General features: G+C 33.5%; 2 protein-coding genes across 2 annotated transcripts; one reads left to right on the forward strand and one right to left on the reverse strand.

Annotated features, from left to right (window-relative positions):
- Positions 1–736: 736 nt before the first annotated feature.
- On the forward strand, positions 737–2,632 carry LOC104888799 (uncharacterized). The gene is made up of 2 exons (XM_010673881.4): positions 737–968; positions 1,060–2,632. Exon 2 carries the CDS (start codon positions 1,110–1,112, stop codon positions 1,875–1,877), a length of 768 nt encoding a protein of 255 aa, XP_010672183.2. The 5' UTR covers positions 737–968; positions 1,060–1,109; the 3' UTR covers positions 1,878–2,632.
- A 5,164-nt stretch (positions 2,633–7,796) lies between these two features.
- LOC104888800 (serine/threonine-protein kinase-like protein ACR4) lies at positions 7,797–11,464 on the reverse strand. Its single transcript, XM_010673883.4, has one exon. The coding sequence runs from the start codon at positions 10,559–10,561 to the stop codon at positions 7,799–7,801; it is 2,763 nt and encodes a 920-aa protein (XP_010672185.2). The 5' UTR covers positions 10,562–11,464; the 3' UTR covers positions 7,797–7,798.
- Between the last annotated feature and the right edge of the window lie 7,711 nt (positions 11,465–19,175).

Here is a 19,175-nt window from a genome sequence, read left to right on the forward strand (position 1 = left end):
ATAATAATTTGATATCAATGTTAGGTTATAATGGTACCATTGTGTTTTATTTTGTGTGTTTGAGTCTTTTTTGGACTCAAACCGTTGGTTAACCAAGCCTTTCTCGCACTATATACTACCTCTATTTTTATTTAGTTGCAACACTTTCTACTTTTAGGTGTTTTTTATTAGTTGCAACATTTTTCTTTTAAGGAAATAAAGCTTTTGGGATAATTTGACTACATTACTCTTACTTCACCTACTCTTCACATCTACTTATAGTACTAGTAGCAAGGGCAAGTAGGTCAATTATGCTCTCTTTTCTCATTTCTTAAAGTTTGTGCAAAAAGGTGAACGTTGCAACTAAATAAAAACAGAGATAGTATTAGAAAAGCTAAATTTAAGGATACAATGTAGAACTTAATTGTGGTACAACATACTTCCTCCGTTTCTAAATAAGTGCAACACTTCTTGTTTTCACGTTTGCTAATGCATTATTTTAATCATTAATATCTTCAATTTCAATAAGTAAAAATTATAAAAAGCTGATATTAAAAAAATTCACATTCAGACAAATCTAACAAGATCCCACATGACTATGTTTTTTTCTAAAATATAAATCACCAAAGCTAATTAAAGTTATGTGAATAGTAAACACTATGCAAATGTTGCACTCATTTGGAAACGGAGGAAGTAGAAAACAAAGAATGAAGATAAAAAAAAAGTCCGACAAAATATAGAAGTAGAAAAGAAGCAGTCTTTAACCCTAACTCTTAATTACAATTACAACTCTCTCTCTCCTCTCTAAATTCATCCATTCCAGCTTTCTACCCAAAACTCATCCAATTAAACCACAATTACAGATTTCCAGCATCAAATCACCTTCTCCGATTTTCAGAAGCAGATAAAAGAGTCAAAGAAAACGATTGCGGCCAAATCAAACTCTTTTCGACACCACAAGAAACTTCGATCTTCCACAACATTCGAAGGTTTGTTTAAGATAAATTCTAACATCGATAATTCTAGCTTATATTTCTTTGATTAATACTTCAGAATTCATTCATTTATTAATTTTCTTAGGTAATCTCAAAAAAGTTTCAGAATTTAGGGGTTGGATGATATAAATTAGTATGATGCCCTCAAAAATCGCGGATATTCGACTTGTTGCTTCACACCCAGAAGTTTATGAACCATGTGATGATTCATTTGCTCTAGTAGATGCTCTTCTTTCTGATCGAGCCAATTTATTGCAACACCAACCCACATTATGCTTAGAAATTGGTTGTGGTAGTGGTTATGTGATCACCTCTTTAGCCCTAATGCTGGGCCAAGAATCTAACAATGGCATACATTATTTAGCAACTGATATTAACCCGGACGCGATACAAGTGACCTCCGAGACGTTAAAGGCTCATGGGGTTCATGCCGAGGTGATGTTAATGGACATTGCCTCGGCATTGGAGAATCGACTTGCTGGGGTGGTGGATGTGGTTGTTGTTAACCCGCCTTATGTACCGACCCCTGAGGATGAAGTGGGGTGTGGTGGGATTGTTGCTTCGTGGGCGGGAGGAGAGGATGGGAGGAGTGTGATTGATAGGATATTGCCTGTTGTTGATAAGCTTTTGTCTGATAAGGGTTGGTTGTATATGCTTACTCTTGCTGCTAATAAGCCTTTGGAGTTGTGTGGGTTGATGAGGGAAAAAGGTTATGCTTCGAAGATTGTAGTTCAACGGTCTACAGAGGAAGAGAGTCTTCATGTTATTAAATTCTGGCGTGATCCTGAGAGTGAAGTGTCAGTTAAGAAGGCAGCTGCAAAGAAAGGGAGTCCTACGTCAGTTTTCTCTAGGTTTTCACGCTTCTCGTTTTCAGGGAATGGGAATGCTAACTCTAATAAGTGATCAATTTTGCGGCTTATATCTGCAGCCAAAGGAATCTGCAGTATGAGATGAATTGTCTCTTGAGCTGCAAAGATCCCTTTTGTCAGAGGGCGGATTAGGGGTGATTGGAAATTGTTGCAGCGAGTTATGATAAGTCGTTTATATCTGGTTTAATTGTAACTGATAAGTGATTATCTTGCAAAGATCATGTTCTTTGTGTAGGAGATAAGGAATGCAGGGGAGTAGAGTTGCTTGCATTGCCTTTGAGTAGCTGAAACTTAAAGCATCTACAATGGATTCCCACATCAATACGGTTGGTGACCATGTTTGTGATTCGAACTCTGAATCAATTTTGTATACAACAGAAGAATGAGCGTAGGGAAGATAGTAGTGGCTCTTATTACGAGAGAAGGTTGGTGATGTTGGAGATTCGTCGGACCAAATGTTTTCCTCTGTTCTTCCCTTTTTGTGCAAACTTGTCAAGGGCGTGTATTATGGATCTGGAGTATTAGTTTAGGTTAGTCTCGCTTCAGCTATCTTCCTTCCCCCCTTAAAATTTTAAAGTAGTACATGAAGACTAGTTTCACTACTTATTTGAGATAAATATTACACCATTTCTGATGTACTAGTTAGTATGAATTTTTTTTGAAAGGTAGCTGGTATGAATTTACTCTGTCCAATTAAAACCCGTTGATCTATCTTCTCCATTTTGTTTCCTGTAATTAAACCAGTCATAGTAAACGTTTAATAATATGGTGCTTGGAGAAAATTTCAGATTTGTCTGCTTCGAAATGTATGAATGGTTAGGACAAATGTTTGTTCCAAGCATATTAGGTTGTAGGTTATATATCAATCTTCACCTATCAGCTATATGAAGATGGTTTTATACTGGTAATATATTTGACTTAATATGCAAGGTTATGAGGAACCGAATTTTGTTTATAACCATTAGAAACTGGTCGGATTTCATTCTGTTTGTTGATTGTGAAAAAAAAATCCTCATGGATCGTTCTTGTAAGCTAACATAGACAAACCTAGAAGTATTACTAAGAAATCTGCACAAATTGTTGGTCATATCGATGTATTAACTATTCAGAATCAACCTAGATTTCTGCTCAAATTGTAGGCCATATTGATGGATTTAGCATCAAACAATGACAACAACAATATAGGCTATGTTTAGTTCACCTGAAATTTTCTGATCTGAACTTATCTTATCTGATCTGAACTTATTTTTTCTGATCTGATCTGAACTTATTTTTTCTGATTACAAGATCTTATCTTTTAGATTTTTAATATATAAGAAAAAATATAGTCATGTGGGGTCTTGTTTGATTCGTCTCAATGAGTACTTTATTAATATTCAATTATTATAATTTTTACTAATATGTAATAAAAGATATAATGATTTTTAAATATAAGCATAATCTGAACTGATCTGATCTGAACTTATTTTTTTTGATCTGATCTGATTAGATCTGAAATAAGCAAAAATAAGGTGAACTGAACATAGCCATAGTCTGAACATAGCCATAGTCTAAATGAATACACCAGGCACGTAGCTTTTCTTTCATTTTTCTCAATCTGTTCGGCCAGTCAGATCAATAGTACTGGCCACAGCAGCCCGTATCGCCTACTCGGCTGCCCTATCTCTTATATGCTGTTGTGCTGCTCTACTGTTTCTTGTTGGTGGCTGACCATGTTCCTCTGGCCTCTGGGTCTAAAAACATGGACGTCCAGATGGATTGTATAGATACCAAGTTCACAAAAAAGAGGTCATAAGAGACTTTGGATTGTTCTTGTAAGATGTAAGTTCCTTTTAAAGCTATATACGCGTAATTGGACTTTATTTTCTGTACTTGGCACATGTCTTGTAGTTTTATGGGGTAAAATTTCATGAAGTATATCACAGTTTTGAGCATAATAAAGAGAAAGGATATAGGTATAATTGTATAAATATATACTGCAAATAATATATGTACATTACCGATGAAGAATACAACTGATTGCACATTTTGCTTAAATTCTAGTGAGCAACAACTATTCTATAAGTAATTCTTTGCGACAACTATTGCATAAGTAATAACTTAGATTTAAAAACTCTATAAAAAAATGTAGAAAGAAAATAGCTAAGATTGATAAACAGCTCCTAGTATTAGGGTAAAAGTATTATATTCCATCATAAATAAATAGGGGTCTGATGTTTGAGAATTGGAAGGATATTATTGAAAAAAAAATTTTGACGGGAATGTCTTTGAATGAGGCCTTTGCATAAAGATGAGCTTCATGTGGAAAATAACTAGATCTTACAATAACATGCTTTTTAGTAATAATAATAATAGAAGAATACTTGAGTATTGTCTTAGGCTCCTCTTAGCCAAAGTGTGGAATATGCATTAGGGTGCACAATGCTTATTGTGCACTAAAAAAAAAAAACATATCATTTGTATAAAAGAACACAAACTTTTTTCAACAACTTTTCAACTTTAAAAAAGAACACACGACTTAAAATTAAAGAACTTGTAAATTTATATTTATAAAAGAACATAAGTTATAATGAAAAGAACATATAGTAAATGAACTTATAGGCTTAAGATAAAAGAGCATATATGTAACACCCCGATAATTCTCTCTTTCTAGAAAATACTTTTATAACAAATCTAGAGAATTACCCAGGCATTATCGCCCGTGTGATAACGTTTCGGCTTACTCAGAATTTTGCAGCGGAAAACTTACTAAAACAAAACCAACTTTATTAAATTATGAAATAAGAGTCAAACAATGTTTGAACTGAAACACACCAACTTAAAGCTAAAGTCTGAAAATAAATTCCTAGAAACAACTTAAATACACTAAGTCACAAAAGCCTCTCCATTCCAGATTCCCAATGGTATGCATCTTCGAACCTGTAATGTCAATGCTTTCTTGACTCTGCTCCCCCGAAGGATCACCACAGGATCAATAGGCAAAGCCATGATCACAAACACAGACAAGCACGTAATCAGCAAAGCTGAGTACTACATATCAGACAACAATAATCCTAAACATGATGCTACAATACAACTTATAGATTAAAAATAATAATAACATAATAACTGCAGATGACTCTTACTGAACTAGACTCTAACTTTTATTTCTTCTTTAAATGGAATAGTTATTGGGACGAGTTGACTTTACTGAAATAGGAAATACGGTCATGACTCCGTAAACCAAATTACCTACGATATCGAGGAACCTTTGAACTAAAGAGGAATGGTGATCAATCCAACCTCGAAGATACATATCACGGCGGACTATGTACCCAACCCTTAGTGTCCAACTCTAGACGTGCACCAGTCTAAAGTCTATAACCTATTCTCGTTTCACTTTACGTTGCATTCATTTTATACTTGTGTTGACACCAACCAAGCACATAACTCACAACTACTAATCACATAACATCACAAAACTCCTTTTTAATCTTAGAATTAATAAGTGTTCACAACTTAGCATCAAGACTCTTTTAACTTCTTTTATTCTTTACTAACTTGCCTGTTGAACCTAGCCAACAGTAAACTGTACCTTTATAGGTATAACTCAAAATTACCAAATAAGATCCTCGGTTCTTATAAGATAAATAGATAAACTCAAAGAATCCATGATTCCAATTTACTTACATTAATTCACTCACGAATTAATACCAAACTAAACTTATTGCTTGCATCAAACTTCCATACAAACAATCATACTTATACATATTCTTAGTTTACATGTAGCATACAAGCAAATAACATGTAAAGCCATCTCAGTAAATCATATATATGAACTACAAGGTCCTATACATGATACTACAAATTAAAAACATCCCTAGAGCATGTTTCTAACCATTTAGCACGTAGACTATGTACGTACCTCGTATAAACGTAACGGTAGGCCACTTTTAAGCACTAAAAGTCCCCTACAGTGAATTCTCCGCCTAAAACAACCAAGAAATCGAGTAAATACTTGTACTAAAAAAATACAGCAACTTTAAAACGTCCCAAACCCTTTTAAACTTCTTTAAAAATCGTTTTTATAATTTAAACTCTCATTATTTTTAATCCCTAGTATAGATAAACTATTCTAGTGATTAAAAACCATTAAAAACCTTAAAATATTAACTTTCTGAATTTCCAGCAACTATAAAATTTTCTAAACCTTCTGAAAATATTTTAAATGAATATAAAAATCGTATTCCAATCAAAATTCATATTCATACTTAAATATAGATTTCTAGTGATTTAAAACCCTAAAAATCACATCTTTCATGATTAAAACTAAAAATAATAAATCTGAAATTTTTCTTTTATACATATGATCCGAAAAATACATATTTCATAATAAAAATAATAACTCAAATCATCATGCAAATAATAATAAAATAACAATAAAAATTAGAACTTTAATGGAATCTTAAAGGAGAAGTAAAGAAAACAACCAAAATAGAGGAGGAGAAGAGGGCGCCGGACTGAGGACAGCAGCAAGGACCGGCGGAAATCATTTTTCGGCTTCAAGAAAAGGTTTGTGACGTTTCTTGTTCAAAAGAAACGTTACTTAGCGAAGAAGAAACGATTTTTGAGAGAAAAATGAAAGTCACGCTCAAGAGGAAGAGGAGAGAGAAAATGTCGAGTGGGAGAGAGGAGGCTCGAAATCACGTGCAAGTGAGGAGAGAGAAAATAAAGTGTAGGGCAAAATATTTGGGTTTTAGGATATTTAAATAGGCTAATCCTATTGGGCTTAGGAAAAGGAATTAATAATTAAAACAATAGGCTAATCCTATTGGGCTTAGGAAAAGGAATTCAATAATTAAAACTTTGATGACTAACAAGATGGGCTTGTTAGGACTTTAGTCATCAAATTATCCTTTCCCTTTTTATTTCTTTTGGGCTTTCGATTCCATTAAGTTTCTTTTCAAAAATGCTTTTAATAATTAAACTCTTATTTAAAACACGCTTAATTAAAATATTACAAACTTTATTAAGCTAGAAAAATATTTTTAGTTGACTTTTAAAATAGTCAACCCTTTTTAAAAGTCAAATCATTTTCCAAACTCATTTGGATTTAATATAATTACATAAATAACTTAATATATTTATGAAAATCCTTTAAAAATGTGGGGGATTACAATATATCTTTTTAATTTAAATTTGAAAAAAGATTCTTTAGTTGCAAAATTTAAGGAAACAAATAACAATAATTTTTTTAAAATTATAAACTCTAAAAATAATAAAATGACGTATTATAGAAGAGGGTGCACAATCCTCTACATGCACCTCAATGTTCTTATTTACACATCCTAGGCTCCTAGCAATAAGTTAGTTAAGATGAAAACCAGGATAAAATAGGAGTATTAAAATGATGCCTCCTACTCTGTTTGGGATTTAAATATACTCCCTCCGTCTTTTTTTATTTGCTACATTTTGCCATTTAGGGGTGTCTCAATTTATTTGCTACATTTGCAAATATTTCCATATATAGTACTGGTCCCACACTTTATTTACAAATTTGTCATCACTCCCTTCTTGATTTTGTAAATGTTTTCATATATAATACATAGGTCCCACAATTTACCTATTTGCTTTTTTGTTAATTCCATTTATGTCAATGGTCCCCACTCCCTCCTTGGTCTTTGTGAAAAAGTGCTTATAGCAAATAAAAAAAGACGGAGGGAGTAATACTCTACAGGTGAAGGCTAATTGTGTCAGGTCAATACTGCAGTCTTAGTCCACAGTTGAATATGCTACTAGCGCAGACCAAGCTTCTATGGAATCTAATAATAATTTTCTAAAAATTACATAGAACTCCCCCATTCATTTTTTACATCATTTTAAAAAAAATTGGATTAAATCATGATTGCTATGCAAGAACAATTAACCAAATTATGGGCTAAATTCAGCTGTTTTGCATTTATATAGTCATCAATGCTAGAAATTATGCTTTAAGAACAAACTTTCTTGTGGAGAAGCAGGCCCAATCTCTTCTTCCAAACTATTCAAACCCTCAACACCATTTCTTCCACTGCCTAAATTTTTACTCTCAGGAGTCTTTGCATTTTCAACATCAGCTTCAGAAACAGATGATTTTCTTCTCTGAGAGGAAGTAACACTGGGAAATGTAATCCATGACGGTGCTCTAAACTCGATCCTTTGATCCTCAGCTGATCCTATATCAGTTTCTGAAGGGTTTGAAGATCTTTGGGACGATTTCTTGTGCATTCTGCTGCTTCCTAAAACTACCTCTGTTGGTAGAATAGGCTGCTCGCTACATGGGGTACCCATTAGAAGAGCAAGAGCGCGTTCCAAAGCTGTCGTTACTTTGTCCATTGACGGTCTATCTTTGCCTCTCATTCTCACACATTTACAGGCCACATTCGCGATTCTTCTGAGAGCTTCAATTTCTGGAGGTGGTTTCAGAAGAGGATCCAAAACAGTTGTTATATCTCCTGTTTTAAGAAGAGGAACTGCCCATTCAACTATATTCCCTTCTTCAAACTGCATATCTATGGCCTTTCTACCAGTAAGTATTTCCAAGAGCAAAACACCAAAGCTATACACATCAGATTTAGTTGTTAGGTAGTGAAGTCTGTAGTATTCAGGGTCAAGGTACCCAAGAGTTCCGGCTGGGAGCTCAGCTAATGGGGAACTACTGTCTGCAGGGCCGAGGAGAGAAAGTCCAAAATCAGCCACTCGCGCATTGTGCTCTTCATCGATGAGAATGTTTGATGATTTTATATCTCGATGTATCACAGGAGGACAAGCATAACCATGCAAGTACTCGATCCCTCGTGATGCTTGTACAGCAATGGTGACCCTCCGAACCCAATCTAGTTGCTCTTTTAGTGACTTGTCTTTCCCATGGAGATGCTGGTGTAATGAGCCATGAGCCATGAACTCATAAACCAACAATCTTTCTTCCCCTTCTTCGCAGTACCCAAGCAGATTGAGGAGATGTGCATGGTTCAATCTTGAAAGCAAATCAAGTTCTGTATGGAACTCTTTTGAGTTCTTCTTCTGATCAGAAGTCATTATAGCCCTTTTAACTGCTACTATGGTTCCATCCTTCAAGACTCCTTTGAACACACATGAAAAACTTCCCCTGCCCACTATGGTTTCCTCTTTAAAACCATTGGTGGCTCTTTCAAGCTCTTCATAGGTGAAAAGTTTAGCTTTTCTAATCTTCAGCTCCTCCAAGTCAGGCCTTACCTTTGTGTTATCTCTTGAAGACCCGTTGTTCCCTCGATTTTTCTTTGTTTTCCAGATCCTGCTTGCTGAGCATTGACAGTTTCGCAGCTTGTATCGGATATATAAAAATGCAAATAAAAACACTACTATCACCAAGAAAACAGCAAAAACAACCTCTGCCACAATGATTGGAAGCTGAATTGCCCAAAACTTTACAAACTTCTTTCCACCATCACTTAAACTAGCATTGGAGGAACAAAATGAGAAACATTCAGATGACACGCAACTTGAACAGTTATATGCACACTGTATGTCAGATTGCTGAGTGCATCCGCCTTTGAGATACATATCCTTGGCGCAAGGATTCAAACAAGGCAAGCATATATGAGAATTTGGGGTTTTGCAGGTTGCTTGGCCTTGCTTGAATTCATAATAACCAGGAGTGCACGGTGCTGTCTTGCATAGTCCAGGAGAGACCGCAACTGGAAGAGAGGTAGGAAACCCGTATCCCCAACACATTGGTGAAAGAGATTTTTCAATGAGTATTCCACAAGTGAAATAGTCTCCTGCAGCAATGGTGTAAACTCTGCCATCTCCTGGAGGTAGAGTACTTTTCTCCATGATAAAACCCCAACAAACCACCCCATGATCAGAACCCCTAATTCCACAAGCATGGAACCGTCCCCCAACAACAGACAGCATTGAATCTTTAGGGGGTTTATCAACATTGGCGTTCCCTGAATAACCAGCTGAGATCTCTTCATTAATGTTCAGGCTTTGCCCCCAACAGTAAGGCGTAGAATCAACCCCTTCCACAATCCCACATACATGATATCCACCAGCTGCAATCATTTGAAACCTCAAATTCTTGGGAATCAGGCTAATTACCCGGCTGCTAGTTTCGTCACCCCAGCAAAACGCAGTTCGATTTTCGGCGAATAACCCACAGTTGAATTCAGCACCAGAAGAAATGGACTTGATTTGCCCATCGAAAACATAATTTGAAGTCATATTATAACCCCAACAATCAACCAAAGAAGTGTTCCTAAGCTTTCCTGTTAAGGGTTTTCTTAAACCACACAAATGATTGTCACCAGCACTAATATCAACATATTGAGTGCCCTGGTTCATGGGTTGAGGAACACCCATTTGAATAAAACCACTACTTCCCCAACAATAAGGTTGAAATGAGTTCATTAAAAGCCCACAAATAAACCCATCTCCCCCAGCTAAACCCAGAAAACTGAGATGTGTTGGAGTTCCATAAATGATTGCTGCATTTGCACCATAACAGGCTGCAAGATGAGACCCATCTGATTTTAAGCCACAAAAAACAGGACCACTTTCACCATATGAAACAGCTATAGAAGACATAGAACCAATACCAGAAACCAACCACCAGAAATCTGAAACTACTGCAAATATCAAAAATTTTGCTACAAATAATTTAGCTTCCCAAGCATAAATCTTGAAAACCCATGTAAACAAATTGGTGGGTCCCATCATACAAACTAACTCACAAAAGTGGGCATTGAAAGGGAAAAAGAAACTCAGTTACAACAAGCTGGTGTATCAAAAACTAACCAAAACTCCAAAATTGATGTCATCATTTTACCTCTAAAAAAGAAGAGAGATAGAGCAGCTTAATCACTTCAAATGGCAAACTCAGTAAAAATGCTTCCTTTCTTGCCCATTGTTGAAAACCCAGATTCAAAATTTACCCTTTTCTGCTTCCAAAGACTTCCATTCCAGAAATCAACTTATTACGCAAAAACATCCATCTGCATTCTTCTCTTCATCCCCAAAAACAGGACAAAAAACAGGAAAGCGAGGGGAAAAAAAGGTTCTTCTATCACACTTTTTTCCCTTCTAAGTTCTAATGGCTAAAAATTGATAGTGCAAGTCTGCAAAACTGCAAAAGAAAGAATTTTGCAAAGTGGGTTGTATGAAAAATTTCACCTTTTTTTTATCAAAAGTGTGAACAAAATAAAAGACTGACAAGATTAAAACTAAAGCTTTAATGGAGTCATAAGTTCTGGTTCATGATTAATACACCCATTACTTAGATAGTACAGATAGAGAAAAAGAAAGAGAAAAATTCACAAGAATGAAAGGTGGGTTGATGATGATGATGATGAGCACTGTAAATGCAAGACAGGAATGAATTTGCTGCCACAGATGAAGTGAGAGAGAAAAAGAGGAGAGAGAAAGAGCATTAAATGAGATAGCAATGCAGCTTCTCAAAACGGGCAGGGTGTAGGTGAAGACATTAAATGAGAAAGTTAATGCAAAAGGAAAGTTTTATTTATTTCGAAAGAAAATTGATTAATTCTTGCCTGGATTCCTGCACACATGGCTAATTTTATAAAATAATTGTTATTGGTAAGTTTTTATTTTATTAATGGCAGAAAGAAAAACCTTCTGATATTATCTTCTGTGTGTTTTTCTGTAGATTTATGAGTGAGGACCAAGTCATCCATTACTAAGCAAGAAATTTGAAGAAAGGTTTATAACATAGTAAATAAGATAATGTTTCATAAAATAGTGTGATGTGGTATGATTCTTCCTGTTGGGATTCTCCATTCTTTACGCTGGAAGGTTTTCGTTTATGTGTGCTAATTTGAATTTCTTGTTTTTGCATATGCACCAGAAAATTTACTATTTTGAAAATTAGGTATGATGGAACTCCCATACACTTAATGCGCAAGGTAGCTAGCATTCCTGCTAAATAGAAGGGCACACAAGAGGCTGATTTTATTTATAATTTCTTTTCTTTATAATGTAGTTAGGAAAAATTGAAATTATAAATAGTATTTGCGATTTATAATACTCCCTCCATCCTATAATATAGTACTTGTTTTATTTTTGTTATGTAAAACTTTAAATCTTTGACCAAATATTCTCATTAATATATATATATATAAACATATATATGTGGGATTTTGTTAGATTCGTCTCATTGTATAGTTTATAATATTAAATCTTTATATTTTTTTTATTACTCCCTCTGCCCCATAATATAGTGCTTGTTTCTTTTTTACACGGTCTCTCAAATGTAACTTTGACGTTTAATATCTTCAATTCTGTATTAATAATAAAAAATATAAAAAGTTCCCCTCAAAAAAAAAAAAAAAAAAAAGTTGATAGTATGAAACTAGACATTGAGACGAATCTAATAAGATCCTACATGAATATGTTATTTTATATATATATATGAGAATATGCGGTTAAAGATTTTAAAGTTAGACCCACCAAAAATGAAGTAGGCACTATATTATGGGACGGAGGGAGTAATAAGGAATTTAAGATATCGAAGGTCAAAGGTATATCTTGAAAATCGTGTAAAAAATAAATAAGCACTATATTATGGGATGAAGTTCGTAATTTGTTGTGCATTCAAACTGATTTTATAACGCAAAAACTAACTATATTAGAAAAAAAAAAACAGACTATGTCATACGAAAATTTACTATATCAGAAAATGAGTTAAGGACAACAAATGGGGACTGAACTTCATATTTTTTCACCTTTTGGGGACTCATCTTTTTTTCTTCACTCTTTGGGGACTGTGGTTAAATATCAAGTCATTTAACCCACCAAAGAAGTGATTTAACTCACTTGAGCATTATTTGATGAATTAAAAAAAATCTTAATTGTGAATATATGACTGAATTGTGAAAATCGAATTTTGAATTAGGAAAAGTGACTTTAAATCACAACATTAATTGATAATTTTTTCACAAACGATTCACATTGAGATCAACCGTTTCTATAAGACAGATTATATTTTCCAGCAAATAATTAAAAGAGACCCACTTTAACAACGGCGGTCCGGCGAAATCGAAGGACGGTGGCTTGCTTTAGGGGTGATAATGATCTTGACAAGCTCGCGAGCAGCTCGGGCTCGACTCGGTCAAAGCTCGGCTCGTTAAAGCTCGGCTCGAGACTTAAACGAGCCGAGCCGTGCTAGGCAAAGCTCGGCTCGTAAAGCTCGTGAACAGCTCGATTATTATTTTATACTAAAAAAAAATTATATTAAAAAAATATTTTACATTAAAAAAATTTAATACAAATTTATATTTTAATTTAGATTACAAATTATATATTTTAATTTGTGATCCAACTTCACCTCTACTCCACTTGGCACTAAAGTCCCACATTGGTTAAGAAAACAAGGATCAACCTTATTTTCTTTATAAATAGCTACTAAACCTTACTTTAACTTAAAGTTTAATTTTGTATCTCCTTGGTTGGGAAACATAAATTATACTTTTTTTCTTCATAGAGGGAATGAAGTATATTTTTAAATATATAATTATTTAATACTTAAAATATTTGATAATTGTTTATTTAAATGCACTTAAAAGTGTTATTGATACAAATATGATTTTTTTTTTCATATAACATGAAGTCCCACATTGAAATTTTAGTGAAGTTAGGAGGAAAACCAAGTTATAAAACCATATGTAAGGTGAATTTTTTTTTTTAACAAAACATGGAGTCCCACATTGAAATTTTAACAATACTAGGAGGGATTCCAAGTTATAAAAGCATATGTAAGATGAGTTTGTTTATCTTAAACAAAACATGGAGTCCCACATTGAAATCTTAGCAATACTAAGAGGGAAACCAAGTTATAAACATGGGGATGGTTAGTTTGTTTTTCTTTAACAAACCATGGAGTCCCACATTAAAATCTTAGCAATGCTAAGAGCGAAATCAAGTTATATAAACATATGATGGGTGAGTGAACAAGCTCACCTACTTTGTACTTAACCTATAGGATTGGGTCTACTGCCTAAGTATTGCTTTAGTATTGATGTGGACCTACAAGGTTGGGCTTCGAGCCGAGCCGAGCTCACTAGTCGAGCCTAAACGAGCTCACGAGCCGAGCCTAAATGAGCTCATGAGCCGAGCCTAAACGAGTTTACGAGCCGAGCTCGAGCCGCAAATTTTAATCACGAGCTCGGCTCCCCCAATCTCGGTGAGCTCACGAGCCGAGCCGAGCCAAGCCCATGAAAAGTTAATCGAGCTCGAGTCAGACTCAGTACTATTCGGGCTCGACTCGCTCGATAAGCACCCCTAGCTTGCTTGACCGGCGGCACAGGAGAAGATGTAAACGCAAAATGACGTATTGGGACAAGCCCTTGCCGCAAATTATATTAGACAAACTGACGAAAGGTTTACAAAATAGTAAATAAGATAATGGTTCATAAAATATTGTAATTTGGTATGATTCTTTCTGTTGGGATTTCCAGTCTTTACGATGGAAGGTTTTCGTTTATTTGTGCTAATTTCTTGTTTTTGCATATGCACATAAAATTTACTATTTTGAAAATTAGGTATGATGGAACTCTCAAAAACTTAATGCCCAAGATATGTGTGTGTTTGTTGCGCATCCGAAATTTAAGGCTATTCGGAAGTAGATAGTATTTGATAATGGGTCTACTACTCTACTGATCTTTGCTGAATTCAATTCATTTACATAATTCTAAACTTATTTTGATTTAATAATATTATATTGAGGCGACTAAACAATAGTCTTAACCAGGATACATGTCGGCAATATCTTTGAAGATTAAATACTTAAGAATTCTTGCTGAATATATGCAGATTTAAAAACTGTAATGAACCACATAATATCAAACATGCACCTCAAAATAAATACTACTAAAATTTCTTATAATTAGCATTAGTTTGATTTAACCAAGTAAATAGGCTTTTTACTTCTTAGGTGCAAAATGCTAATTTAGTTGGAGTAGCATTTTAGTTTGACATACCCAATTTAAAACAGCTAATAAGCTAATTATTTAAAAAAATGGAAAAAATTATTGTCGAAATAATATGACAAAGTCTTAATAATTGGAAGACAGATTTTCAAAAAACTAACCTTTTATAATCAATTTTTTTCAAAAAACTAGCTTTTAGTTTTAGTTTTTTTTTAAAAAAAACTGCCATTTTACATTCATAATTAATATTAATCACCAAATAACAGTCGACTTAGGAGTTGCTACCTGTGGGGTAGTGAGGAAATGTAATCCCCCATAATTTTAAAGGATTTTATAAATATACTCCATACATTTCCTAAAGATCTTCCCTCTTTCCGTTTAAGGGTGTTTCCAAAAGATCTTCCCTCTTTTGCTTTATTCCTTATTTGGCAAAACAAATTTCCCTATTTACCCTCTCATGTCACTATCATATGGTCCACCATTACATTATTAATTCAATTTTACTCCCTTTCTCTCTCCTACTTTAACCCCTTTTTATTTGTTTATTTATCTTAACCCCTTTATCTCTCCTACTTTACTCACACCATGCCCCACACAACTTGATTTTTCTTGGTATGTGTAGGAACAGTAAGTGGGAAGATCTTTAGGAAACGGAGGGAGTATTTTAGTATTTATATATTTATATTTAAACACAAGTTAGTTTTAAAATGATTTGATATTGTAAAAAGGTTTACTATTTTAAAAGTCAAATGAAATTATTTTAATGATTTAATAAAGTTAAAAATATTTTAATTAAGCATGCTTTATTTGATAAAAGTTTCAAATACTAATTTATATTAGAATAGAAGTCTAATGGAATTGAGGAACCTGAAAATCCTAAAAGGATAAAGGAAAAAGAGGCATATTGATGATTAAAGTTCCAAATTATTTATCTTGTCCATCATCAATTTTCATTAAATCTTCTCTTTTTTCCTAAGCCCAAAAAGGAAGCCCTTTTATAAATTTCCTAATACCCAATTATTTTACCCCACACAAGATTATTTTTCTTTCTCTCCTTCACGCCATTCACCTCACTCGGCTTTTCTCTCTCCTCTTCGCGCGTCCTCTTTGTTCTTCCTCTCAAACCCTTTTCTTCTTGTTCAAGTAGCGTTTCTTGCTCAACAACAAACGTCACCAAATGTTCGAAACCACCAACACCACCGCCAGCTGCTGCTGCTGCGTCCTTCTTGTTCGACGCCTTCCTATTCTCCTCTTTGTTGGTTGTTTTCTTTTCTTCTTCCTCAAGCTTCCATTAAAGACTATATTTTTATGCTTTCTTTTAATGTTAATTATGATTATTGGTTTTAATTTACTGTTTTAATAAGTAATCTTGATTCATATATATTTTATATTATAAGAATAAAAATTCAAATTTGTTTATTTTGGTTGGATTGTAGTTTTAATCATTAAAGCATGGTTTTTTAGGGTTTTAATTACTAGAAACCCATAGTAGCATATTAGATACTATGAGATTGATTTAGAATATGATTTTTAACATGTTTATATATGTTTAAAGAAGGTTTATTGATATTTAAAGTTGTAGGAATTTTAAAAAGGTTTTAATTAATGGAGTTTTAAGAGATTTAATTACTAGTATGGTAGTACTATGCTAGGAATTAAAAGTAATTGAAGTTTTGATATTGAAATCAGCTTTTGAACATATTTAAAAGGGATTTTAAGTATTTTAGAGTTGCTGTAATTTTTATTTAAGAGTATTGATTTTGGTTATATTGATTTCTAGGCGGAGAATATTTTAATTCGTAGGAGACTTTTAAGGAGTTAAAAGTGGCATGCAAACTAGTTTACACGATACGTACATACATGTGTGCTATGTGATTAGTATCATGATTTAAGGAAAAAGAAATTTTAGTATCATGTATAGGAACTTATTATGTTCAAATATATATGATTTCTAGCATTTGATTGTTACATGTTTTATGCCTGTGTGCAAGCATGTGATTTGAGATTTATTATGAGTACTATATTGTATGTTTGTATGGAATATTTGATACAAGCATGAAAATGAAGTTTTATTTTTTAATTCGCATGAGGAATTAATATATGTATTCCCTGGCAAGTTTTATTTTCACTATCTTATGGGGACCGTGGGCCTTATTTGGTAAGGTGATAAGTTATGCCTTTGTAAAGGTAAGATTATTGTTGGCTAGGTTCAACAAATAAGAAAGTTCAAATTAAAAAGGAAAGTAAGTCTTGAATTGTAAGTTGTGATCACTTATTAAATACTAAAATAAAAGAAGTTTAGTTGTGACTGTTAGATCATTATTTTTGTGTTGCTTGTATGTGAGTCATAACAAGTGATAATTGGAAATTAACGTAAAGTGTAACGAGAATAGTTACAGACTTTAGACTGGTGCACATCTAGAGTTGGACATTAAGGGTTGGAGTACATGGTGAGCGTGCCATGGGCTCTCCAAGGAATAATGGATTGATCACCATCCCTCTTGTAGTTCAAAGGTTCCTCGATATCGTAGGTCATTCTGGGATACAGAGTCGCGCCCGTATTTCGTTTTCTTATGAAGGCATTAGTAGATAAGTCAACTCATTCCAATAACTATTCCATTAAAGTAATAAAAAGATGTTTAGAGTTTAGTTCAGTAAAAGTTGTCTGTAGAATGTTATATGATTATACTATTATTTATCCATGCACGATATTATTTAGTATCATGTTAGGAATGCTTATGTTTCGTATGTAGTACTCAGCTTTGCTGATTACGTGCTTTGTTTGTGTGTGTGATCATGGCTTTGCCTTATTGATCCTGTGATGATCCTTTATGGTGAGCAGATTCAGTATAGCATTGACATTACAGGTTCGCAGATGTGCATCATTGGGAATCTGGAATGGAGAGATTGTGTAATAACTAGTATAGTATACTTTCTGCATTATTAAGAACATATTTTATTAAGTTTGTTTGAGTTGGTTAAATTAAATTATTTAAGTTCTAAACACTTGTTTATTTATTTATCGAAGTTTTAATAAAGTTAAAGTTTAGTTAATTGTTTTCCGCTGCAAAATTCTGAATAAGCCGATATGTTATCACACGGGCGATAATGCTTTGATAATTCTCTAAGTTTTATATTATGATGGTATTTCTGAAAAGAGAGAATTATCGGGGTGTTACAGGAAACAAGAGGACTTGAGAGTAAAATAATTTGCAATCACGTCATTATTGATGGATATACCACATAAACAGTCAAATGTTAGTATATCTATACAAATATATTAAAAATCGTACATAAACAAGAGACTGTGCCACGTGGCGCTGTCTCTAGGGAGTTTTACTTCATGTAATCCATGTACAATAAACAAATAAAATTAGAAATTGCATAGTATAAGGTTTGATCCCAAGACCTCAAGTACATATACTAAAGTCTTAACAGTAGGCTAAGTTGTATTTAGTGTTATTATCATAAAGTATTATATTACTAAATGAATTTTTATTTCTTACCCGGGGCATAGTCTGGGCCTAATAACTAGTTGAAAGTAATTTGTTGTATAAGGTAGTTTTTCTAAAAAAAACCTTTTTTAAAAGATGGTTTTTTGAAAAAAAAAAAATTGATTATAGAAAGTGGTTATTTGAAATTTTTCCTAATTGGAATAAGATGGTATTCCCTCCTTTCCGTAATATAGTGCTTGCATTTGTTTTTGGGTATTTCAAAATATTGTGCCTATTTCTTTTTTATTAATTTGTCTGGACTAAATTATACATAAAACTTTTCAAAATACCCTAGCCTTTCTTTTAAAATATGTGTCCCTATTTATTGTTTTATAGTATTCCAAGGAATATTTATTGCTCTTCCATTTTGTTTTAAAGGAAAAAAAGAAAAAAACTAGTTCCAAGACAAAAATACTCAATAAATATTTACTTAAATATATGTTTTTTTGAAATTCTAAAACTCCTTCCATTTTTGTTTAATCCTTATGAAAAATGAGAAGTGAGCATCATATTATAACAGGGAGGAAATATAAGAATAAGAACCCCATACATTTAGAATCTATTACATAAAGATCTGAGTATGAATTTAATATTTGGAGGTGGTCTTAAATTTAAAATAAACACATGGGGTACTGGTATGCTACTATGCTGGTATGTATACCAGTATATGCATGTCTAAAGTCTAAACTTAGGGGCATCCACGAAAAGGTGAAGCCAAGCTCAGTTCTCGTAGATTTTCTGTGGCTTATGCCCTCGCAATGGGCACATCAGACATAAATTGGGTGCGATAGGGACCCAGCGAGATCTATGACTAATTGACTACTTTGTGTATGTGACATTAATATCATTTAAAAAAAAAGCATTGTATGATGAATTTCACAAAAAGTATCACAGAAT

Source organism: Beta vulgaris, chromosome 3 (assembly GCF_026745355.1).
Source record: "Beta vulgaris subsp. vulgaris cultivar EL10 chromosome 3, EL10.2, whole genome shotgun sequence".
Taxonomy (NCBI): Eukaryota; Viridiplantae; Streptophyta; class Magnoliopsida; order Caryophyllales; family Amaranthaceae; genus Beta; species Beta vulgaris.